General features: G+C 38.5%; 1 protein-coding gene across 1 annotated transcript in view; it reads left to right on the forward strand.

The window, feature by feature from the left end:
- The window catches only part of LOC139761194 (KICSTOR complex protein SZT2-like), a 388,469-nt gene that overhangs the window by 132,828 nt on the left and 228,825 nt on the right, over positions 1 to 26,816 (forward strand). Inside the window, exons 25-28 of the mRNA XM_071685224.1 lie at positions 2,850 to 2,972; positions 9,262 to 9,507; positions 14,554 to 14,613; positions 21,064 to 21,117. Coding sequence (XP_071541325.1) covers positions 2,850 to 2,972; positions 9,262 to 9,507; positions 14,554 to 14,613; positions 21,064 to 21,117 — 483 coding nt within the window. The remainder of the gene's footprint in view (positions 1 to 2,849; positions 2,973 to 9,261; positions 9,508 to 14,553; positions 14,614 to 21,063; positions 21,118 to 26,816) is intronic.

Here is a 26,816-nt window from a genome sequence, read left to right on the forward strand (position 1 = left end):
TGAATAAGAGCAAGGTAATTAGGTTCTGTAGGGTTGAGGGACAAGTTAATTGGGGGGTAAGTTTGAATGGAGAAAAATTGGAGGAAGTGGAGTGTTTTAGATATCTGGGAGTGGATTTAGAATTGAATTGGAACCATGGTAGCAGAAGTGAGTCACAGGGTGGGGGAGAAGGCAAAGGTTCTGGGAGCATTGAAAAATGTGTGGAAGGCGAGAGCGTTATCTTGGAGAGTAAAAATGGATATGTTTGAAGGAATAGTGGTTCCAACAATGTTATGTGGTTGCAAGGCATGGGCCGTAGATGGGGTTGTGCAGAGGATGGTGAATGCGTTGGAAATGAAATGTTTGAGGACAATATGTGGTGTGAGGTGGTTTGATCTCGTAAGTAATGAAAGGATAAGAGAGATGTGTGATAATAAAAACAGTGTTGTTGAGAGAGCAGAAGAGTGTGTATTGAAATGGTTTGGTCACATGGAGAGAATGAGTGAGGAAAGATTGACAAAGAGGATATATGTGTCAGAGGTGGAGGGAACGAGGAGAAGTGGGATACCAGATTGGAAGTGGAAAGATGGAGTGAAAAAGATTTTGAGCGATCAGGGCCTGAACATACAGGAGGGTGAAAAGCATGCAAGGAATAGAGTGAATAGGAACGATGTGGTATACCAGGGTGGACGTGTTGTCACTGGATTGAACCAGGGCATGTGAATCGTCTGGGGTAAACCATGGAAAGTTTTGTGGGACTTTGATGTGGAAAGGTAGCTGTGGGTTCAGTGCATTACACATGACAGTTAGAGACTGAGTGTGAACAAATGTGGCCTTTGTTGTCTTTTCCTAGTGTGGGGGAGAGGGGGGTGCTATTTTTCATGTGTGGCAGGGTGGCAACAGGAATGGATGAAGGCAGCAAGTATAAAGATGTACATGAGTATATATGTTTATGTCTGTGTATGTATATGTATGCATACATTGAAATGTATAGGTATGTAGATGTGCGTTTGTGGGCGTTTATGTATATATATGTATGTGGGTGGGTTGGGCCATTCTTTTATCTGTTTCCTTGCGCTACCTTGCTAAGTATAATAAATGAAATACAAAGAAGTAGAAGTTGTGATTGATAGTAGATTAAAGCTCTGCCATTTTGGACTGCTTTTCTCCACTTGACATTTCATGATTTACAAAGCTTTTCTTAGATGATCTGTGCAGTATCTTTGCCATACTCTAATGCCATAGAACTTTGTCTACCTCTCATAGCATTTTAAAAACTTTCCTTCCTGTGAATCATTCTGCCTTTGCTGTTTATGATTTTATTTTGTCTGCTTTAAAGTTCAGAACTGTTAAGTCATTTCTGTACTTGTGAAGAGTACATTTTGAACTTAGGCTTTAGCACTTTAACAAATTTTAATTTGTATTATTAGTTTCTGAACCAGTTTGTGAAATGAGGATTGCCCAAACATATAAGTGAGGTTGTTCACATGGTACTGAAACATTTTTTTTTTTTTTTTTTTATACTATTCGCCATTTCCCGCATTAGCGAGGTAGCGTTAAGAACAGAGGACTGGGCCTTTGAGGGAATATCCTCATATGGCCCCCTTCTCTGTTCCTTCTTTTGGAAAATTTAAAAAAACTGAAACTTACTAGAATCATATTTGAATACTTCAGTTAGGAAATGTTTAGCAAACCATTCCCAGAGTACATTAGACCAAAACTAGAGTATGCTACTCTTGTTTGGTCACCTCACTTGAAGAAGCACAAAAATCTTTTCCTCTATGTATAGAACAGTTTCTTTAATGCAAAAGTAAGTTTTGGTTTTTAGGAGAGTCGCTTATGTAAAGTGTCTTCTACACCATAGTCTGAATATATTTATGCCTTTGTTTATTTGAGATACCTATTATGTACATAAGCTGTATCACTCTGAATACCTTTTCTTCCTCAGTCTGTTTTGGATAACACTTTTAGTGATTATTTCCAAAACTCTTCTCTCCACACATAATCATGATAGCACCATAACTACTTCCCTCATAATCCTTTATTTCCCACTGATTTCATAACTCCTCAATTTGTGTTCTCACAGAATATCACACCATCATCTTAGATACTCAGATTCAGTATTAGTCTCTCTTATTCTACATATTTAGTTTATAGAATACATTTATTAGTGAACAGAAAAAGTAACCAAAGTCATTACTTACAGATATACTGTCCCCTTAACTTCTTTATGAATGGAAGAAGTGTGCCAATGGGGAGTATTTTATTGTGTATGAATATTTTTCATCAGTAGTTTTGATGTAAATAAGTTTATCCCTGGGGATAGGGGATTAAGAATACTTCCCACGTATTCCCTGCGTGTCGTAGAAGGCGACTAAAAGGGGAGGGAGCGGGGGGCTGGAAATCCTCCCCTCTCGTTTTTTTTTTTTTTTTTTTTTTTTTTTTCCCAAAAGAAGGAACAGAGAATTGGGCCAGGTGAGGGTATTCCCTCAAAGGCCCAGTCCTCTGTTCTTAACGCTACCTCGCTAATGCGGGAAATGGCGAATAGTTTGAAAGAAAGAAAGAAGTTTATCCATGGGGATAGGGGAGAAAAAATACTTCCCATGTATTCCCTGTGTGTCATAAAAGTTGCCTAAAAGGGGAGGAAGCGGGGAGGCTGGAAATCCTCCCCTCCCATTTTTGATTTTCCAAAAGAAGGAACAGAGAAGGGGGCCAAGTGAGGATATTCCCTCTAAGGCTCAGTCCTCTGTTCTTAACGCTACCTTGCTAATGCAGGAAATGGCAAATATGTGTGAAAAAAGTTTATTAATTAATGTATTATTATACACTTATGAAGTGAATATTTTCAGTCCAAGTTTTTATACCAACAGACAATATGTGGGCACTTAAGGGATTTCCGGCTTCGTATTGATCTTGAGTTTATGCATCAGTGTCGGCCAGAGGTTTCAGGGTCTCTGATAGAACCCCCTAACCAGGGCACAGCTATACCCAAGGTATTGTTGATTGTTCTCATTACTAAAGAGTAAAACGGTATTTTCAAAATTGTTAATTGTATGGTACTTGTTTTGCATTCCTGAAGGGTACAGGTGTAAGTATTGAAGACAGTAAAGGATTAAGGGACAACATAGTCCTGACCCTGTCCTGTGCAGTCAAAACATGGACATGGAATGAGTCACAGAAGTCAAGAATCAAAGCTGTGAAAAAGCTATTTAAAAGAAGCATTTGGTATGACTAGATGGCATGAAGAGAGAAATGAGGAGTTGTGTGAGAGATTTGGTATGTTGGGGAATGCAGAGGGAATGAAATGTGGTGTGGTAGAGTGGATGAAACATAATACCTTGTGGTGGTTTGGGTATTTGGAAAGAGTACAATACAGGAACTTTACGATGAGAGTGCATGGCAGTACAGTTAAGTACAGTTAAGTACAGTGTGAGAGAATGATTGCTTGTGACATGGGGAAATAGTATGGAAGAGTGCTGGAGGGAGAGAGATGGAGGAAGAATGTAGAATGGTGTATGCAAGGGAGGAATGAAAGGATAGGGATAAGTGGAGACTCTCTTACCATGGCCACCCCCTTCATGAGAGTTCCCAGGGGGAATAGGCATCAGAGTTATTGATAGATAGGCAGATAGATAGCACAGGGTGGGGAAGGGGGCAAAGGTTCTGGGAGCAATTAAGAATGTGTGGGAGGAGAGAACATTATCTCGGAGAGCAAAAATGGGTATGTTTGAAGGAATAGTTGTTCCAACAATGTTATATGGTATATGTTGATAGGGAGCTGTTGTTTCAGTGCATTACACATGACAGCAAGAGACTGAGTGTGAATGAATGTGGCTTTTTTTTGTCTTTTACTGGTGCTTCCTTGCTGAAGGGGGGGATGCTGTTTCCTCTGTGGCAGGGTAACAACAGGAATGGATGAAGGCAAGCAAGTATGAATATGTGCATGTGTATATATCTATATGTCTGTGTATGGGCATTTATATATATATATATATATATATATATATATATATATATATATATATATATATATAAAAGAAGGAACAGAGGGGCCAAGTGAGGATATTCCAAAAAAGGCCCAGCCCTCTGTTCCTAACGCTACCTCGCTAACGCGGGAAATGGCGAATAGTTTAAAAGAAAAAGAAAGATATATATATATATATATATATATATATATATATATATATATATATATATATATATATATATATGGTGTGGGAGGCAAGTTGTTAGAAGCAGTGAAAAGTTTTTATCGAGGATGTAAGGCATGTGTACGTGTAGGAAGAGAGGAAAGTGATTGGTTCTCAGTGAATGTAGGTTTGCGGCAGGGGTGTGTGTTGTCTCCATGGTTGTTTAATTTGTTTATGGATGGGGTTGTTAGGGAGGTAAATGCAAGAGTTTTGGAAAGAGGGGCAAGTATGAAGTCTGTTGGGGATGAGAGAGCTTGGGAAGTGAGTCAGTTGTTGTTCGCTGATGATACAGCGCTGGTGGCTGATTCATGTGAGAAACTGCAGAAGCTGGTGACTGAGTTTGGTAAAGTGTGTGAAAGAAGAAAGTTAAGGGTAAATCTGAATAAGAGCAAGGTTATTAGGTACAGTAGGGTTGAGGGTCAAGTCAATTGGGAGGTGAGTTTGAATGGAGAAAAACTGGAGGAAGTGAAGTGTTTTAGATATCTTGGAGTGGATCTGGCAGCGGATGGAAACATGGAAGCGGAAGTGGATCATAGGGTGGGGGAGGGGGCGAAAATTCTGGGAGCCTTGAAGAATGTGTGGAAGTCGAGAACATTATCTCGGAAAGCAAAAATGGGTATGTTTGAAGGAATAGTGGTTCCAACAATGTTGTATGGTTGCGAGGCGTGGACTATGGATAGAGTTGTGCGCAGGAGGATGGATGTGCTGGAAATGAGATGTTTGAGGACAATGTGTGGTGTGAGGTGGTTTGATCGAGTAAGTAACGTAAGGGTAAGAGAGATGTGTGGAAATAAAAAGAGCGTGGTTAAGAGAGCAGAAGAGGGTGTTTTGAAATGGTTTGGTCACATGGAGAGAATGAGTGAGGAAAGATTGACCAAGAGGATATATGTGTCGGAGGTGGAGGGAACGAGGAGAAGAGGGAGACCAAATTGGAGGTGGAAAGATGTAGTGAAAAAGATTTTGTGTGATCGGGGCCTGAACATGCAGGAGGGTGAAAGGAGGGCAAGGAATAGAGTGAATTGGAGCGATGTGGTATACCGGGGTTGACGTGCTGTCAGTGGATTGAATCAAGGCATGTGAAGCGTCTGGGGTAAACCATGGAAAGCTGTGTAGGTATGTATATTTGCGTGTGTGGACGTATGTATATACATGTGTATGGGGGTGGGTTGGGCCATTTCTTTCGTCTGTTTCCTTGCGCTACCTCGCAAACGCGGGAGACAGCGACAAAGCAAAAAAAGAAAAAAAAAATGTGTATATGAGTGGATAGTCCATTTTTCTCTGTTTCCCGGCACTATCTTGGTGATGTGGGAAACAGCGATTAAATATGATAGATAAATTGGGAAACAGCGATTAAATATGATAGATAAATAAATAATCAGATAGCATTTACACATTTTCATCGGCATTTTCTTAGTATGTATACATTGTAATTTGAAGTGTATGTATAGATAAGCGTGCATGGTCTGTGATTTATATATCTGTATAGTTTTGGTGTGTATCAGTTTTTCTTTCATCTAAGATGGCCATTATTGGAGCTTATTTTTGTCAATGCCATGTTGATTACAGTGAAAAAAGTTCGTGTCTGAGGAGCCTTGATAGGGATCAAATGAATTATAGGTTATCCTGTAGAATTTTTTTTTCCCTTTGTGTAAGTTTGTAAGTTTTGCAGAAGATTGCATTAGTAGTTATTTACTGAACTGAAATGTACAGTTCAGTGTAGGTGATGGTTGCAGTGGGTGATTAGATAAAAGTTAAAGAGCAAGGGGTTCCACCAAGCACCAGTACCTGTACAGGTGCCAGATTTTGGGGGTTGCCTGTTCTTGGAATGCCAGATGTTCATATATAGTTCTTTTAGCCTTAGTGTTATGTTAAATTTATTCTACTAATTATTGAAGAAGGAGATGGAGTGAGTATTTTGAAGGTTTGTTGAATGCTTTGGATGATAGAATGGCAGATATAGGGTGTTTTGTCGAGGTGGTGTGCAAAGTGAGAGGGTCTGGGAGAATGGTTTGGTGAACAGAGAAGAGATAGTGAAAGCTTTGTGGAAGATGAAAGCCAGCTAAGTGGTGGGTTAGGATGGTATTGCAGTGGAACTTATTAAAAACAGGGGTGACTGTGTCGTTGATTGGTTAGTAAGGATATTCAGTGTATGTATGGTTCATGGTGAAGTGCCTGAGGATTGGCAGAAAGCATGCATAGTGCCATTGTACAAAGGCAAAGGGGATAAAGGTGAGTGTTCAAATTACAGAGGTATAAGTTTGTTGAGTGTTCCTGGGAAATTATATGGGAGGGTATTGATTGAGAGGGTAAAGGCATGTACAGAGCATCAGATTGGGGAAGAGCAGTGTGGTTTGAGGATTGGTTGAGGATGTGTGGATCAGGTATTTGCTTTGAAGAATGTATGTGAGGAATACTTAGAACAACAGATAGATTTGTATGTAGCATTTATGGATCTGGAGAAGGCATATGATAGAGTTGATAGAGGCATGTGTACGAGTAGGGAGAGAGGACAGTGATTGTTTCCCAGTGAATGCCAGTTTGCAGCAGGGGTGCGTGATGTCTCCATGGTTGTTTAATTTGTTTATGGAAGGAATTGTTAGGGAGGTGAATGCAAGAGTTGTGGAGAGTGGAGCAAGTATACAGTCTGTTGTGGATGAGAAGGCTTGGGAAGTGAGTCAGTTGTTGTTCGCTGATGATACAGCGCTGGTGGCTGATTCGAGTGAGAAACTGCAGAAGTTGGTGACTGAGTTTAGTAAAGTGTGTGAAAGAAGAAAGCTAAGAGTGAATGTGAATAAGAGCAAAGTTATTAGGATCAGTAGGCTTGAGGAATAAATTAATTGGGAGGTAAGTTTGAACATTATCTCAGAAAGCAAAGATGAGTATGTTTGAAGGAAAAGTGGTTCCAACAATGTTATATGGTTGCAAAGTGTGGACTATAGATAGGGTTGTGTGGAGAAGGGTTAGTGTGTTGGAAATGAGATGTTTGAGGACAATATGTGGTGAGGTGGTTTGATCGAGTAAGTAATGAAAGGGTAAGAGAGGTGTGTGGTAATATAAAGAGTGTGGTTGAGAGAGCAAAAGAGGGTGTATTGAAATGGTTTGGTCATACGGAGAGAATGAGTAAGGAAAGATTGACAAAGAGGATATATGTGTCAGAGGTGGAGGGAATGAGGAGAAGTAGGAGACCAAATTGGAGGTGGAAAGATGGAGTGAAAAAGATTTTGAGTGATCGGGGCTTGAACATGCAGGAGGGTGAAAGGCGTGCAAGGAATAAGTGAATTGGAATGATGTGGTATACCGGGGTGGATGTGCTGTCAGTGGATTGAATCAGGGCATGTGAAGCATCCGGGGTAAACCATGGAAAGTTTTTTGGGCCTGGATGTGGAAAGGGAGCTGCGGTTTTGGTGCATTATACATGACAGCTAGAGACTGAGTGTGAACGTATGTGGCCTTAGTTGTCTTTTCCTAGCACTAACTCGCGCACGTGTGGGGGGAGGGGGGTGTCATTTCACATGTGGTGGGATGGCAACGGGAATGAATAAAGGCAGCAAGTATGAATTATGTTTATGTGTATGTATGTATATGTCTGTGTAAGTATATATATGTATACGGTGAAATGTATAGGAATGTATATGTGCGTGTGTGGATGTGTATGTATATGCATGTGTATGTGGGTGGGTTAGGCCATTCTTTCATCTGTTTCCTTGCTCTACCTCGCTGATGCGGTAGACAGCAACAAAGTGTAATAGATGAATAAAATAAAGTTTGAATGGAGAAAAACTGGAGGAAGTGAAGTGTTTTAGATATCTGGACGTGGATTTAGCAGTGGATGGAACCATGGAAGCGGAAGTGAGTCATAGGGTAGGGAGGGGGCGAAGGTTCTGGGAGCATTGAAGAATGTTTGGAAGGCGAGAACGTTATCTTGAAGAGCAAAAATGGGTATGTTTGAAGGAATAGTGGTCCCAACAATGTTATATGGTTGTGAGGCATGGGCTATAGATAGGGTTGTGTGGAGGAGGGTAGCAGTGTTGGAAATGAAATGTTTGAAGACAATATGTGGTGTGAGGTGGTTTGATTAAGTAATGAAAGTGTAAGAGAGATGTGTGGTGATAAAGAGTGTGGTTGATAGAGCAGAAGAGGGTGTATTGAAATGGTTTGGACTCATGGAGAGAATGAGTGAGCAAAGATTGACAAAGAGGATATATGCGTCAGAGGTGGAGGGAACGAGGAGAAGTGGGAGACCAAACTGGAGGATTTAGGGAAAAAGATGTTGAGTGGTTGGGGCCTAAACATGCAAGAGGGTGAAAGGCATGTAAGGAATAGAGTGAATTGGAATGATGTGGTATACCGGGGTGGACATGCTGTCAGTGGATTGAACCAAGGCATGTGAAGTGTCTAGGGTAAACCATGGAAAGTTTTGTGGGGCCTGGATGTGGAAAGGGGGCTATGGTTTGGGTACATTACACATGACAGCTAGAGACTGAGTGTGAACAAATGTGGCCTTTGTGTCTTTTCCTTGTGCTACCTTGCGCATGCATGGGGGGGTGCTGTTTCATGTGTAGCAGGGTGGCGACAGGAATGGATGAAGGCTGCAAGTATGAATATGTACATGTGTTTATATGTATATGTCTGTGTATGTATATATATGTATACGTTGAAATGTATAGGTATGTATATGCGCGTGTGTGGGCGTTTATGTATATACATGTTTATGTGGGTGGGTTGGGCCATTCTTTCGTCTGTTTCCTCACTACCTTGCTAATGCGGGAGACAGTGACTAAGTATGATAAATTAATAAGTGATTATTGAAGATTTACTCCTGAATTTTCTTTCTTAAGGAGATTTTATTTTACTTTTCCATATATATTTCTTTCATATCCATTTGTGTTTGCTTTGTATTTTGTGTTACTAATGTATTTGTTTCAGCTTTTTCATCATATTTGTGTGCCATGTTTGCTTGTAGCTGAAAAGCATTTATTTTTTCTAAGACTTGTTCCTCAGCAGCATTGACACATAAAATGTATTTGTATTGTTTAAGATACTGTGTACCTTGGAGGACAGAAAAAATAATTGCACTGCATTTCATCTTTAGGGAGAGAAAAAAGACATGGCTGGAGAAACAGCTGATGCAACGGTCATGAAGAGTAGTAGTGTCAGCAGTTCCAATAGATTTCCACTTTCTCTCCTGAAGTTCCATCACCCTTGCCAAGATCTGCAGCAGCTCCACTCTAGTATTCGAGAACGGTTCATGACAATCCTGCAGGGGTCTTTCTGCCCAGTCCCTTCACTTCCTGATTATTATTTTTTCTCACCTCAAACTCTTCACCAATCCAGTGAGGTATGGCTAAGTATATTTGCAGTGTATATTGTTTCGAAATGTCTCTGATTGCTGTTTTTGCAACAAACAAGCATATGATTCTCCTTTTCTACAATTTTTATTTTTATTTTAAGGGCATTTGGCTTACTCAGAAATTATAGCACAAGGTACTGAAGACTTCTCTTTATTCAAGTATTGATTGTAGTAATATACCCATTTTCCAATCTATGAAGGCTCTATCTACCAAATTTATTCATAGATACAAAGAAAGAGAAGGGATCTGCTGGCTCTGTTTGCAAACAAAAAACTTTACGAATATCTTGCAAATTTTTATGAAGACATTTTAGTTGAAGACTGAATTTTAATCCTCCTAAAGTAATTAAGAAGCACCAAAAATCTAGAATTTGTGCTAGTGATATGAAAGAACAGAAAGGCTATCAGTCTTTACATAAGACTGGCTGTTTTAATGAATGAGATATGATAGTGGATGAAGCCCCATTGATATCAGTAAGGTGCTTTGTTTTGTAATCTTCTTCGTTAAGAAATGTTCTATATGCTTCTTTTATTAACATTTACAATTTATTTTGTTTCCCATTTTGTGAAATTGATCTTTAAATTTGTTTCTAGTGACATTTATATACGGCGAATTTCTTTCTTGTACAAACACATCTCCCATTTTATAATGGAAGTCAGTGGAGAAATGGGTATTGATTCATGAGATTTTGATTTGAAAATAGTTTTTCAGGAACATAAAAGTCAGTGGAGAAATGAGTATTGATTTATGAGATTTTGATTTGAAAATAGTTTTTCAGGAACATAACCCATTTGTAAGTTTAAGGAATGAATGTAAAGATAAACCACCTATATATTCTGAAACCATACATATATTTCTTTATAGAAGTTTTAGGGAGCCAGAATACCAATTTAGTACATATTTGCTGTGGAGCCAGCATGATTAGTTGCATATTAGATTGCTTTCAATGATTTCACATTTGTTTTGGGTATATTTTTGTATATCTGTATGTAAGTGGGACTATAAGTGAGAGTTAGAGAGTGCACTATTACTTATTTATCCATGTTGGTAGGGAGCTTTACACTCTTAGGGCTCTACTTCTGTACCTCATCTTCAGCTTGTTCCACTGTGTATGTGTGCATTTGTGCCTGTATGTCTGTTTACGTGTTTGTGTTACATGTCTATTTCTTTTCTATTGTACATTTTTTTTCTAATTTTTTAGGAAAATTCTGATTGAATTGTAAAAGAATTGCAAAATTGCTTATATATCCCCAGGGTTGGATCATCCCATGACCCATGAGAGATATCTCAGACATATTGGGCTGGAAACCTCTTAATCCCCTACCTTTTCTGGTGAGGTAAACACATCTCATCCCACATTAACCATCTTTTAGGCAGTTATGGTTTCAGCTTTGCAGGGAAGACGTTTTCCCTGGGCCATCCATTCGATCCTAGTGAGAGTAGAACATCTACTCCAGCCTTGCTGTTTATTCTCTCTTCTTCCATCCAACCATGGATTAGTAATCATGTCTCATTTAGCTAGAGTGTGTCTTATTATGTACAGTAATTGAATTACTTATACAACTTGTAAGAGTTTGTGTGGCATACATGAAACTAATGAGCCAGATCTGCTTACCTGGTACTAGTTATGGCAGGTAATGTATGTACTAGTTGCCATATAGTCATTTCCTGTATATATAACCTTGTTTTATCCCTGGGGATAGGGGAGAAAGAATACTTCCCACGTATTCCCTGCGTGTCATAGAAGGCGACTAAAAAGGGAAGGACTGAGGGGATGGAAATCCTCTCCTCCCGTCTATAATTCTCCAAAAGAAGGAACAGGGAGGTGGGCCAATTGAGGATATACCCTCTAAGGCTCACTCCTCAGTTCTTAATGCCACCTCGCTAATGCAGGATAAGGCGAATATGTATGAAAAAAAAGAATGAATAAATAACCTTGTTTACATAGGTAACTTTACAACATAGGAATGCCATCATATTCCCTAGTGAGTTGGACTTCCTGTCATGATTTAACCCACTACTAGTTCGTGAGTGATCACTAGCTAGGGTGATCACCTGCTGTTGCTGTGCACAGCTTTTGAAATGAGAATTTTTTGTGAGTCTACATTAGAACTGTTTAATGCTCAATTTTTTTTGTGTTTTTTGGCTTCTAGTCTCCAACCTCTGTTTTGAAATATAAACATGTGTTGCACTGTAGTGTGGTTCATGATGATGTACCTCTCTGTAGTCCCTGTCTTGTGTTACTGCATGGCCTTGTTGTAGTTGCTCTTTTATTATGGAAAAAAGGATTAACAATCAGTCTTTGAAAGCAAAGATCCCTCCTAAAACTGCATCTGGCTCATTTTTTTTCAGGCTCAACTCTACCAGCTGTGAAAAGCTTGAGTTTTTCTGCCCAAGGACCAAAAGTGTCTAACTTTCACAAACCATAAGAATTTGCTGTGTCTTGGCCTGAAGCAATCAGATTCTGGTGCTTGTATTAGATGTTTGGTAGAGTTTTTCTTGATACTAGTCCTTCATGAAGTTAGGTAGAAACCCAATTCTTCATAACTGATTTTAATCAGAGGCTCAGTTGGAACCTCGGTTTCAAAGAGACCAATTGTAACACAGTGACTTGTATGAATTTGACATCAGTAGAGGGGAATAGAACATAAAGAGGAGATATAGTTGCAGAAACTACACAAGCCTCAATAACTTCCATGGTAAAATAGATTGGAGAATGGAGTTCAGTAGCCGGGAACCAAGGCTTTGTGTTGAGAAGTTTTGTGAAATTTACATCGGTGGAGACAAGGGTACCTCAAGCCTCACACTTCTGTGAGGTTTACAGTGGTGTATAGAAGTGTGTACCTCAAGCCATAGACACAAAGGGAGTGGTAAGAAAGAGGAAAGATTTGGTTTAATGAAATATGTCAAAGAGCAAAGGAGCTCCAAGATGAAGACATAGACTCCAGCCAGTCAGCATTTTCAACATATAAGAGAGCATTGAATGAGTATAGCAGGATAAGAAAGGATGAAGAAAAGAAACTTTGAAAAGAATATTATGGAGAAGGCAGGTAAAGATCCAAACCTTTTTCATAAATTCTTCAGGAGTCATTTGATAGTTTAGAAGCAGCTAATAAGTCTTAAGGAATTTAGAGGAAAAATTGTAGAGGATGATGTAAGGATATTTGAGGAACTAAATACAAGTTCAATAGTCCCAATACCAGTGAAATGGAATGGGAAGGATTCACTGAATCATAGAAGGACTTGACCCATTCATAGCTCTTGGTCCTGATGAAATTTCACCATATGTGCCAAAGATGTGTGCAGATATGCCAGATAAATCTATTGAACTGCTGTTCAAGATTTTGCTGGAGAAAGAGACAGAGTACCAAGGGAATGGAAAAGGGCACATGTCACACCTGTTTCTAAGAAAGGAGGCATGGAACATGTGTTAAACTACAGATCAGTCTCACTAACAAGTGTGGTGTGTAAAGATTATTAGAAAGCAAGTTGATGACTATCTGTGGAGGAGAAATTACGTATATGATTGACAGTTTAGTTTTGGGGAAAGGAGGTCACATGTAACTTACTTCTTAGAGTTCAGCTAGGAGTGAGCTCAGTCTTGGAAAGAGATCTACAAGATTATCTTTCTCTTCAGGTAAGTTACTGGGATAATCTTTTTCCAGCCAACTGAACTAAGTGATAAGGTGATTTATGTAGCCTAAAAAGGATGAAGATGAGACACCCTCGTTTACAGAAACGTTTTCAGCTTCTTGATTTTCTTCAGCTTATATCTTGTGTTTTATAGACCACTTTTGCCATGGTTCAGGAGGCTAATGTTTAAGCTGTAGACTGTGGAATTTACAAATAGGAGATTTCAGACTTTTGATTGCTTAGATTTGAGGGGCTCTATATGATCTTAGTAATTTTCACTTATACTCAAGCCATTATCAAAATCCTTTAAGAGTCAGGTTCTTCTTAGGTTTGGAAGTTCATTGTTTTAGTTCTCTATGTTTTCACAAATAAATCAAGGTTGGTGGTGCTACAAGAGCACCCAACAGGAACCACTTTTGATGGGTCTCTGATATAACCTTTGGGACTTAATGTTGATTGTTGATTGGACAGATGGTGGACCCGGGCTAAGCCAAGGTCATTACTGCCTCTTAGGTGCTTAACGAATGGTAAAAGGCTTTTACCTCACTAGAAAGATGGGATGTTAAGGAGTTTGTAGCCTCCAGTAATCTCACATATTTCTTATGGCTTGTGGGACACTTCCCTGGAGATAAAGAGTTTTTCATATGTCAAAACTTGCATTTTATAACTGCTAATCATTAGAACCATCTAATGATTGAAACCTGGAACTATATTTTTCAGTTACCCTTTCTCTTAAGAGCCAGAATGTGAATGACAGTACTGCTGAATGAAGAACTGCCTTTAATTTTACTGATGTAGAGAAGTACCAGAGACCAAATTTTTGGTGATTTTGCATTAGTCATTATATTATAAGCAATCAACATTACTTATGTTTGTAGCCGTCAGTTTTAGTTACTGAATCTAATTGATATAATTGCTTCATGATTATCATTGTGAATAAATTGTTGCCTTTATATAGTATGCATGCTGATTAAGAATTCTGAAGCCATGAAAAGAGGAAAGTTTCTGCTTTATCCATAGTTTCCCATTCATTTGTCCCTATTTTTGGCATACCAGAGAAAGCAGTATCAGATCATGTCATCAGTCATGTCATACTGATATATATTAATCTTTTTAAGAAACTACATCCTATGTTCAGTTAGAGAAACAATATTTCTTGTAACTGATTTATATAGTTAGTTACAGATGTGATGTCCTCCCTAATTTGTTTTGTATAAACTCAACTTAAATGCAGCAGAATGAACTTTTGTAACTCCAGGTTGGAGTGTATTCTCCATAGTTAAGTATTCAAATTGATTACTGTAGTAAGATTGATACTGAATGAATTACATTTTTAGATATTGTGCATATTATGTTGTAATCTAATTTGTCATGATTTCTATCTCTGACTGTTGGGACAGGGAACACCAGTAGGAGATTTCATCTATGTATCATCTCAGGAACTGGAACAGTGGGAAAAGGTTAGAGTTGCTCCTGAGTGATTCTTGCCACATCCCAGATGATGAACTACTATGGGACTTTATCATTGTTTTCCTTGCATGTTGATCAGTGTACCACTTACAGTTGTAAGGTCAATCATAACTAAAATTGGCTTGATATGCATGCATGCCTTGATTATAAATCTGAGAGAATCTGAGTTATGAAGATGAATGTTAAAAGAATGTGTTTCTCTCCTTTGAAATTAAATATCTCTTGGATATTTAGGGCTTTAGGATCACAGAACACATCATTTAACCAGCAGTTTTTCCCAATCATCACAATCCACAGACCTGAGGTAGCAGCAGCTCATTCGTTTCAGCCCCACCTCAGACCCACCAGAGTGTACCATAGTAAAGATGTCACCATCTGACTTGCTTCAATTGATGAATTCTCTTGGATTGTGCATGGATTGCTCATCTTCTACCGGCCCTCTGTTTTGGAATGGTTTGGTCACATAAAGAGAATGAGTGAGGAAAGATTGACAAACAGGATATATGTGTGTCATAGGTGGAAGGAAGGAGGAGAAGTGGGAGACCAAATTGGAGGTGGAAAGATGGAGTGAAAAAGATTTTGAGTGATTGGGGCCTGAACATGCAGAAGGGTGAAAGGCGTGCAAGGAATAGAGTAAAATGGAAAGATGTGGTATACTGGGGTCGACGTGCTGTCAGTGGATTGAACCAGGGCATGTGAAGCGTCTGGGGTAAACCATGGAAAGTTTTGTGGGGCCTGGATGTGGAAAGGGAGCTGTGGTTTCGATGCATTATACATGACAGCTAGAGACTGTGTTTGAATGAAAGTGGCCTTTGTTGTCTTTTTCCTAGTGCTACCTCACACACATGAGGGGGGAGGGGGTTGTCATTTCATGTGTGGCGGGGTGGCAGTGGGAATGAATAAAGGCAGCAAGTATGAATTATGTACATGTGTATATATGTATATGTCTGTGTATGTATATATATGTATACGTTGAATTGTATCGATATGTATATGTGCATGTGTGGACGTGTATGTATGTACATGTGTATGTGGGTGGGTTGGGCCATTCTTTCATCTGTTTACTTGCGCTACCTCGCTGATGCGGGAGACAGCGACAAAGTATAATTAAAACAAATGATTCTCTCTCTCTCTCTCTCTCTCTCTCTCTCTCTCTCTCTCTCTCTCTCTCTCTCTCTCTCTCTCTCTCTCTCTCTCTCTCTCTCTCTCTCTCTCTCTAATCCATATATTTCTGTAGTTTCTTAAGGGTGTGATGTATACAGTAAAAGTGTACTTTGATCAGATTTACAGAATGTACTTAATTGATTACGGGGCTCCTGCCACTTCAAGGCTGAGCTACAAGAGATAGAAGGGAAACAGTGGACTTCTTTGGGATGAAAACTTTCATAGTAAATTTTTTACTGATTTCTATACATTGACAGTAATGCATCCTTACCAAAGGAGACTTGTCAAATTACAGCCTTGTTGATGTTTCACAGTTTGTCATTTCTTTTGGAGGGAATTTCAGGTCTCCATCCCAGGTTTGGTTGGAGGACTCTGAGTGTGTTGTTCCATGTAAGAATATAGCATCATTGGAATCAGTTCTTAAGACTGTCTTTAGCTGTTCACCAGTACTGCCTGGGGAGATAGACTGTCTTTACTGTTCCAGACTGCTTTTTTTCCCTATGACGATACTTTAGTTAACCATGATTTGTTCTAAACCATTGAGAACTTAGATTCCACTGTCCTCAGTCTAGAAGACCAAATCTTACTGTTGGCATTGTTCCCATGACATGCCATGACAAATGGAATTTGGAGACCTTTAAACTTATGTTGTTTGATTTGTCTCCCTCCCTTCATATCTTTGTAGAAGTACAATAAAGTTCCCGCAGATTTTTCTGCCCAATGTGAAATCCTTCAGTCATTGATAAAGCAGTCAGTTAATTTATAGTTCACTGGGAAAGTCTTAGAGCATGCCTTACAACTGCTTTCAAGTCCTTGAAGATGAACTTTATTCGCACTGTAAACAACAGAAAAATTTAAGCTGTGACAGTCCTCGTCCTTTTGTGGCTCATATTTTCCTCTTGAGGACATTCAGAAGGTTAATTATGACAAATCCTCTAGAACTACCACCTTTGAGAAATTGTTCTTAGATAATCCATGTCTTCAAATGGAGGTATAACCTTCCCTCACCTTTACTTTTTAAAAACCTTGCACATTACAGAGGATCTTTTGTATTGATGCATGCGATCTGCTTAATCTAGGGAGATCAGTCCCCTGAAGTGTGTGGGTTAATGGCATCATTTTTGTGATGAACTCTGATTGGCCAAGCATGTCTTAAGCAAGCAGAATTGCTGCTTTCATGGATTAGAGGATTTTGATGGATGGGGAAAGCTTGCACTACTCCAACGGGAAGAGGGTGTTAAAATAGAAGGTCCCAGCCCCTTAAATATCTGAGGTATCTAATTGCTGGTGGTACACAAGCATGGAGAGAAAAGGGTTTTCAGACTTCAAAGCCTACATTTGTTTTTTAACTGCAGAAAACCTGTGCTCTTTTCTCTTAATAGATTCATTTTAGTTGCACCTATTTTCAGTCTTGATTACTAAACAATATCCCATTTTTGGAGCTCATCGGTGATTTCAGGATTCATCAGACTCTGAGTTCATATTAAACTTGTACTGGAGAGCATATTGCATGGAAATAGAATTCACACAGGATGTATATGATGATCAATCCACTATATACCTGTAATGGTCAGAGCTGGTTTCTTCTTCCCTCATTAAGAACTCAGGGATGTTCATGTTTGTTCAAGTTGTTTTTCCAATTATTCGAAAGATATATAATGGTAAAGAAAAGCTATTCAAGAGATGGTTTTTATCATTGAATTCATATATATCCAGGGTCCATACTACAGGCTGTGAGAGATGTCTCTGAACATGTGGGGGTTAGTAACTTTTAATCCAAATCTTTCTGTTGAGGTAAATGTTTCTCACTCCTTTCTAGCCTCCCATTAGTCAGTAATTACCTTAGCTTGGCATGGGTCTGCCCTCTGACCAATCAACAGCCCCCAGCCATCAAAATCAATCTGCTAGGTGGAAAGGCTGCTGGCATGGAATGGGTGATTAGGGAGGGCTGAGAGGCATATTCCTCACCAGAAGGTGGGTGGGGGTTAGATGTTTCTGCCCCAGTGGATCCTAGAGATTCTGTCAAGGCTTGCAGGGCACTACCCTAGGAAAAATTTTTTTTTGCAATATCATCAAATGTTATGATTTTATTATAGTTTAAGTTAGAGAGTGCGAAGTGCTTCTCCAGTACTTATTGGTTACACACTATGCAGGAATATCACCCAACAGACTTGTTTATTGGTTTAGCATGGTTCTTGCCTTAACATCATGGCTTATGTGGAATGGATGCTTGTTATCTTAATATTTGAAAGTAGATCAAATTTCTATTTGTCCTTCAAGATTTGTTTTTTTCATTTTCTGAAATTGGAGATGACACATCAGAAGACTTGATCTTGCTTTCACATAGGAATAGCTCTTGAGTTGTCATTGCACTGAGAGGGCATTGAAATTTGTAAGAATAAAATGGTTGATAAAGTGCAAGCAATCTTTGATTATTGATTTTAGAAATGGATGTAGATTAAGGAGGCTAACATCTATTATATTTAAGGAAAACAGAGAATGGAAATGCTTTGCATACCAAAGAGAAAAAATTCTCCAATATAATAGAGATTATATGAGTGGGATGCGAACAGTGATTGAATGTTAAGAGGATGATAAGCAAAGAAAAAAAGCAGATGAAGGTCCTAGAAGAAAGTACAAAAACAGAGGAAGGGGAGAGTGATTGAAATGAAAGAATAAGAGATGCATCAGGGTATTGCTTATGATGAAGTAGGATAAGTTTTGCAACTGATACAAGGAGTACTTGAAAGACCTGCCATCATCATGTGATGGGAATGAAATGCTAATACCTGACTTAGTGATGAAGAAAGTGGAAGCGAAAATTGCATTACAAGAGACAGTACCCAAGAATATAATAAAAACACTCATTAACAGGTTATAGATTGGAAAACCCTTTGAATAATTAAGATAACAGTAGAAATGTTGAAGATTGGCAATGATGTTTTAGCAAAATGGATCCACAAAATATGCATGTGTATGTGGAAAAAAGGGAGGCTGCCAGATGGCATGACAGGAGCAGGATTTCCTTTGTACAAAAGAAATGACTGTTAAGGATCTGTGCAAAAATTGTGAGTAGATCAGTTAACTGATCATACCAGGGAAGGTATTGAAGAGAATTCCTATTGAGAGGTTATAGAGAATAGCAGAATTCAGGATATATGAAAAGCAAGGGGTTTTTTCGAGGTGGGAAGAATGCGTAGATCAGATCTTTTCTGTGAAGATTAGATCAGAAAAGTATAAAACCAAAGAAAAAATATATATCACATTCATGGAGGTAGAAAAGACATAGGTTGCATTGCATTGTAGGATGTATTTAAGATTTATGGCGTAAGAAGAAAGTTCCACAAAAATTCTAAAGCCTATGTGAAAGTGGATGGTATATTGAGTGAGTTTTGAAGTTGGAATGTAAAAGAAATATGCAATATCATCTAGGCTTTTCATACTATATATGGATGAGGCAGTGGGAGATAAATGGGAATAAGCTTGAGTTTGGACTAGCTTATTTGCAGATGATTCAGTGTTGCTTGTGGAGAGTGAAGAGAGTATGAATGTGAAACAGAGGAGACTCCTGTAAGACAGACTGCTTCAGTGAGTTATCTGAGGGGTAGTTGCAGTGTGAGCAAATGGGATGGAATATATAATGCTAATGTGCACAGGAAATGTGAGGTGTCATATAAGGGGAAAAACAGGATGCATTTTCACAGTCAGTTTAGTGAAATACCTTGAAGTAGTGTTGTCCTGTAGAGATTGTGCTTAATGATAGTTTGGCAAAACAGATATATAGGAGTGTGTTAGAAGGAAATAGTGTGGAGAAGGCAGCTGACATCCTTTGAGGGAAAAGTAGGGAAATATATTATTAGGAGATGGGACATACTAGAGGAATGTATTTAGAGAGGGTTTACAGACTTTTTCTGACATGGCCAGTGAGAGCAAGGTGTTATTGATGTAGATGTATGTAGGTAGGTAGAATTTTGTGTGGTGTAAAAGGGTTTTGAAGACTTACTTGTGAAATGTGAATATCTAATTTGGTATCGAAGGTCTAGATGGTTGAACTGTATTCGACATAGATTGAAAAAAAATGTTAGATGGAGAATAGATTGGAGAGTATTACAAAATTTGAGTATGTGTGGGTTACTTTAATTTTTTCATTTTCCAAAAGAAGGAACAGAGACGGGAGCTAAGTGAGGATATTCCCTCTAAGGCTCGGTCCTCAGTTCTTACCGCTCTCACTAATGTGAGAATTGGCGAATATGTATGAAATATTTTGTCTTGATATGGGAAGGAAACTTGAGCTCAGAGGAATGTATTAAAGAAAGAGAATTAATTTACAGGTGGGATTTTGTATGTTAGAATGGTTAAGCTTACTCAGGAGTATGAGGGAAAAGTGGATGTAAAACAATAAAAGAATTTTCTTAGTGAATTTTTTCTCATTGTTATTTGAATGTACTGTGAAGAGAGTGGATATTCTGAGGAATTAGTATGTAAGAGACAGGAAATGTGAGAGTATATAGAATATACCTAAGTAGAATGTATGGATATAGGGAGAACCTATACAGAAAATTAGTGGATTGAATGAGTAGCAGAAGAATTGGAAAGATAAAGTTGAAGAATAGAGTGAGAATATTTGTGGATGATTTTTATTGGAAAGTTTTACATAAGACTCTCAGAAGTAGATAATGAGAATTATGTGTAAAGGGTTGTATTCAAAAATTACATGTAAACCGGAAAAGATAGATTAAAGTCATTTATGTTTTCTGGATGGCCTGAAGTGATCATCCTTTAAATCTGAGACACTTGGCCTTGCTGCTGAATTGAAGTTTGTGATGAGTATGTCAATTTATGCAAAAATATTGCCATCTCTCGTTAGATTTCAGAGAAGTTCATTGATAACTTTGGAAAAATGATTTTGCCCTTAATGAAAAAACAATTTTTTCAGGAATTTTATATATATTCAGAAATACAGAATGCTGATAATGATATATATTAAAGGTATTGCATTACCTCCAAAAGTTTATTGTGAAAACTTTAAGATTAGAAAAATCCTTATTTATCATATTCTTTCAAAGGAAGTGTATTCAGATGATGATGTAAGATTTGCCATGTATATTTAAGTGTATTTATTTTGAAGAGGATATTTGAACTTGTCATACTCTAGAAAGGTTTGAAAAACAATTACTTGTATGTTATTTTAATGTTTTCTTTATAGCTTAAAGCCATATTGTCTCATATATGAAACACTTTCCCACCCTAAATAATGTAATACCCCAACCTTCCAGAATCAGCTTGACCTGACGAGGCATCGAAAGTTACGAAGAATATCTGTAAGCAAGGTACTTTCTAATGATTAACAGTACAGAAACCTCAGATTTCTTTACATTTCTAAATGTCATTGCATTAGTTATCATATAACTTTCGTATATGGTATTGAATGTTATGTTTTTGGCTTATTACAGTGGTTTATATATTTTCAGAATGTTTTTTTTTTTGATGTATATCGAATTATTAATTGTTTAGCACCTGAGGTTGCTGTGCTTATGGTTGTAACTACCTTGCATGCATTATTTATAGTTGCATAGTTTCTAACATAGTTTGGCATGTGCTTCTTAGACAGTCACTATTATAATCATATAGCTGATATTATTTTATTTTTTGTAATATATAGATTATTACATGAGAATATTATGAGATGCTGAAGAAAAATATTTTAATCCACGGTTAATTTTTGGAGAACCAAGAGGGAGGGAGGGAGATAAAGCATTTAAAGGAAATGTATTTTGATAGGGTAATTTGGAGACTTTACTGCATGCAAAAATATACTGTGTGTCCCAAAAGACTGCTTATAAAAGCTACTCCAAAACAATGCCATTATCACTCACTAAGCTGTTACCCTACCTTATCGCCTGTGATGCCTTGCCACCATAACTCCACTGCACAGCAGTTTTACCATTGGAATTTTAGACTAAACTCAGGTCAAAGTTAAAGTTTATTACAGATAAGCTTGCCATCTCTGTGAATTGCTTATGATCCTTTTAAATACCAATGTTCTTCTGATGTTTGTACAGCATGATTTTTTCATATACTGTACACAATATTTCAGTTATCCTGACGAGATGGGACTGGAGCTCATCCAGTTATGTACATTTTCCTTGTTGATTAGGTATTTAGATTTCTACTGAATATTGTTTTTCAAAAATCATATCTTTGTGCAAGGCGGCAGGTTTGGATGGTATTGCAGTGGAATTTATTAGAAAAGGGGGTGACTGTGTTGTTGGTTGGTAAGGATATTCACTGAATGTATGGACCATGGTGAAGTGCCTGAGGATTGGTGGAATGCATGCATAGAACCATTGCATAAAGGCAAAGGTGATGAAGGTGAGTGTTCAAATTACAGAGTCATAAGTTTGTTGAGTATTCTTGGGAAATTACGTGGGAGGGTATTGGTTGAGAGGGTAAAGACATGTACATAGCGTCATATTGGGTAAGAGCAGTGTGGTTTCAGAAGTGGTAGAGGGTGTGTGGATCAGGTGTTTGCTTTGAAGAATGTATGTGAGAAATACTTAGAAAAACATATGGATTTGTATGTAGCATATTTGGATCTGGAGAAGGCATATGATAGAGTTGATAGAGATGCTTTGTGGAAGGTGTTAAGAGTATATGGAGTTGGAGGTAAGTTGCTAGAATCAGTGAATCAGTTAATGTGTTGGAAATGAAATGTTTGAGAACAATATGTGGTGTGAGGTGGTTTGATCAAATAAGTAATGTAAGGGTAAGCAGAAGAGGGTGTGTTGAAATGGTTTGGTCACATGGAAAGAATGAATGAGGAAAGATTGACAAAGAGGATATATGCGGAGAGATAAGGAGAAACAGGAGACCAAATTGGAGGTGGAAGGATGGAGAGAAAAAGATTTTGAGTGATCAGGGCCTGAACATACAGGAGGGTGAAAGGAGTACAAGGAATAGATTGAATTCGAATGATGTGGGATACCTGGGTCGATGTGCCATCAGTGGATTGAACCGGGGCATGTGAAGCCTCTGGGATAAACCATAGAAAGGTCTGTGGAGCCTGAGTGTGAACACATGTGGCCTTTTTGTTTTTTCCTGGCACTACCTCTCTGGAGGAAGGGGGAAGGGGATGCTATTTACTGTGTGATAGGGTGGTGATGGGAATGGATGAAAGCAACAAGTATGAATATGTACATGTATATATATGTATATGTATGTATAAGTTGAAATGTATATGTATGTATATGTGCTTGTATGGGTGTTTATGTATACATATGTGTATGTGAGTTGTTGGGCCATCCTTCATTTGTTTCCTTGCGCTATCTTGCTGATGAGGGAAAGAGCAATCAAGTATGATATATAGATAAAGTATATTTATGAGCTTGTTTTGCCATAACAAAATTCTATGCTGATCTGAAAAAAATGTAATGCAAAATATTGATTACAGTGTACTACAATGAACTCAGATGTATCAAAGGTTTTCATATGAATGCATGCTGATGATGTCTGCATTTGTAGTGCTCTTTACCAAAAATGATAGAATCAGTAAGATCCTGTTAGATTACAAATAACAAGACTTGGGAAACATTGCGAAGCTGTGATAGGTTTGTCAGAAGACAACTTTTAGTTGTGTGGCAAGGGTTGTAATGTTACTATGGCTGTTTAATTTGTGTTGGCTGTTTAATTGGTATTGGATAGGTTGAAGAGGAAAATGTCTGCAGTGGTCGTAGAGTGAGGGGTAGGTCTGCAGTTCACTTGGACAGTACAGCCCTGATGGCAGATTTGTTTGAGAAAAGTAAACCTTTGTTTGATGCTTTTTCATAAGTGTTGAGAAAGAATGAAAGCTTGTTGTGTTATTAATAGATTGCTGAAACTTTTTATGTAAGGTGTGATATATTGTATGTGTTTTTGTGTACCTGTGTTATAAATTCTGGTCAAATAAAATGCAGTTGCATAAAAACTGTAAAAGTTGGATTATTTTTGTAGTTTAAATAGCACTATGCTGTTATGAATGAATGATATATAATGTAGAAATACTTCCATAAACAAAGATACTTTATGATATGTCTCATCTGCCAATTTCCATGATTTTGGGCAGGTAGATAATGTAATGAAAGATATTTACATTAATCTGTTGTATGTAATGTGTGAGTAATTAAAAGCATGAGAAAAAAGGAGAGATAGGTAGTATGTTTTAGGAAAGGAACCTGGATTTTCTGGCTCTGAGTGAAACCGAAACTCAAAGGTAAAGGGGAAGTGAGGTTTGGGAATGTCATGGGAGTAAAGTCAGGGGTTGGTGAGAGGACAAGAGCAAAGGTAGGAGTAGCACTATTCCTGAAGCAGGAGGTGTGGGAGTATGTGATAGAGTTTAAGAAAGTAAACTCTAGATTGGTATGGGTAAAACGGAAAGTGGATGGAGAGAAATGGGTGATTATTGGTGCCTATGCACCTGGTCATGAGAAGGAAGATCATGAGAGGCAAGTGTTTTGGGAGCAGCTGAGTGAGTGTGTCAGCAGCTTTGATGCTTGAGAGTGGGTTATAGTGATGGGTGATTTGAATGCAAAGGTGAGTAATGTTGCAGTTTAGAGTATAATTGGTGTACATGAGGTGTTCAGTGTTGTAAATGGAAATGGGGAAGAGCTTGTAGATTTGTGTGCTGAAAAAGCACTGCTGATTGGGAATACCTGGTTTAAAAAGAGAGATATACATTAGTATACGTATGTAAGAAGGAGAGATGGCCAGAGAGCATTATTGGATTATGCATTAATTATAGGTGCATGAAAGAGAGAATTTTGGATGTAAATGTGCTGAGGGGCAACTGGAGGGATGTCTGATCATTATCTTGTGGAAGCAAAGGTGAAGATTTGTTGAGGTTTTCAGAAAAGAAGAATGTTGGGGTGAAGAGAGTGGTGAGAGAAAGTGAGCTTGGAAAGGATACTTGTGTGAGGAAGTACCAGGAGAGATTGAGAGCAGAATGGAAAAAGGTGAGTGTAAATGATGTAAGGGGAGTGGGGGAGGAATGGGATGTATTTAGGGAAGCAGTGATGGCTTGTGCAAAAGATACTTGTGGCATGAGAAAGGTGTGAGGTGGGCAGAATAGAAAGGGTGGTGAATGGTGGGATGAAGAAGTAAGATTGTTAATGAAAGAGAAGAGAGAGGCATTTGGGTGATTTTTGCAGGGAAATAGTGCAAATGAATGGAAAATGTATAAAGGAAAGAGGCAAGAGGTCAAGAGAAAGGTGCAGGAGATGAAAAAGGGGGCAAATGAGAGTTGGGGTGAGAGAGTATCATCAAATTTTAGGGACATGACAGCTAGAGACTGAATATGAACAAATGTGGCCTTTGTTGTCTTTTCCTAGCACTACCTTGTGCGCACGCTGGGGAGGGGGAGCTCCATTTCATGTGTGGCAGGGTGGCGACACGAATGGATAAAGGCAGCATGCATGAATATGCACATGTGTATATATGTATGTGTCTGAGTATGTATATGTGTGTGTACATTGAAATGTATAGGTATATATATGTGCCTGTATGGGCATTTGTATATATACATGTGTATGTGGGTTGGTTGGGCCATTCTTTCGTCTGTTTCCTTGCACTACCTCACTAATGCAGGAGACAGCGACAAAGTATAATGAAATGAATGATATAAATGAAATAAAAAAGATGTTATGGAAGGAGGTAAATAAAGTGTGTAAGACAGGAGAACAAATGGGAACATTGGTGATGGGAGCAAATGGGAGGTAATAATGAGTAGGGGTGAAGTGAGAACAGAACGGAGTGAATATTTTGAAGGTCTGTTGAATGTGTTTGATGATAGAGTGGCAGATATAGGGTGTTTTGGTTGAGGTGGTGTGATGATAGAGTGGCAGATATAGGGTGTTTTGTGTGAGGTGGTGTGCAAAGTGAAAGGGTCATGGAGAATGGTTTGGTAAACAGAGAAGAGGTAGTCAAAGCTTTGCGGAAGATGAAAGCCGGCAAGGTGGTGGGTTTAGATGGTATTGCTGAGGAATTTATTAAAAAAGGGGGTGACTGTGTTGCTGACTGTTTGATGAGGATATTCAGTGTATGTATGGTTTATGGTGAAGTGGCTGAGGATTGGTGGAATGGATGCTTGGTGCTTTTGTACAAAGCAAAGGGGATAAAGTTGAGTGTTCAGATTACAGAGGTATAAGTTTGTTGAGTATTCCTGGGAAATTATATGGGAGGGTATTGATTGAGAGGGTGAAGGAATGTACAGAGCATCAGACTAGGGAAGAGCACTGTCGTTTCAGAAGTGGTAGAGGATGTGTGGATCAGGTGTTTGCTTTGAAGAATGTATGTGAGAAATACTTAGAAAAATGGATGGATTTGTATGTAGCATTTATGGATCTGAAGAAGGCATATGATAGAGGTGATAGAGATGTTCTGTGGAAGGTATTAAGAGTATATGGTGTGGAAGGTAAGTTGCTAGAATCAGTGAAAAGTTTTTATCGAGGATTTAAAGCATGTGTATGAGTAGGAAGAGAGGAAAGTGATTGGTTCCCAGTGAATATCTGTTTGCAGCAGGGGTGTGTAATGTCTCCATGGTTGTTTAATTTGTTCATGGATGGGTTGTTAGGGAGGTGAATGCAAGAGTATTGGAGAGAGTGGTAAGTATATAGTCTGTTGTGGATGAGAGGGCTTGGGAAGTGAGTCAGTTGTTGTTCACTGATGATACAGTGCTGGTGGCTGATTTGGGTGAGAAACTGCAGAAGCTGGTTACTTAGTTTGGTGTTTGAAAGAAGAAAGCTGAGAGTAAATGTGAATAAGAGCAAGGTAATTAGGTTCAGTATGGCTGAGGGACAAGTTGATTTGAATGGAGAAAAACTGGAGGAAGTGAAGTGTTTTAGATATCTGGGAGTGGATTTAGCAGCAGATGGAACCATAGAAGCGGAAGTGAGTCACAGGGTGGGGGAGGGGGTGGAGGTTCTGGGAGCTTTGAAGAATGTTTGGAAGGTGAGAACATTATCTCGGAGAGCAAAAATGGGTATGTTTGAAGGAGTAG

Source organism: Panulirus ornatus, chromosome 39 (assembly GCF_036320965.1).
Source record: "Panulirus ornatus isolate Po-2019 chromosome 39, ASM3632096v1, whole genome shotgun sequence".
Lineage (NCBI taxonomy): Eukaryota > Metazoa > Arthropoda > Malacostraca > Decapoda > Palinuridae > Panulirus > Panulirus ornatus.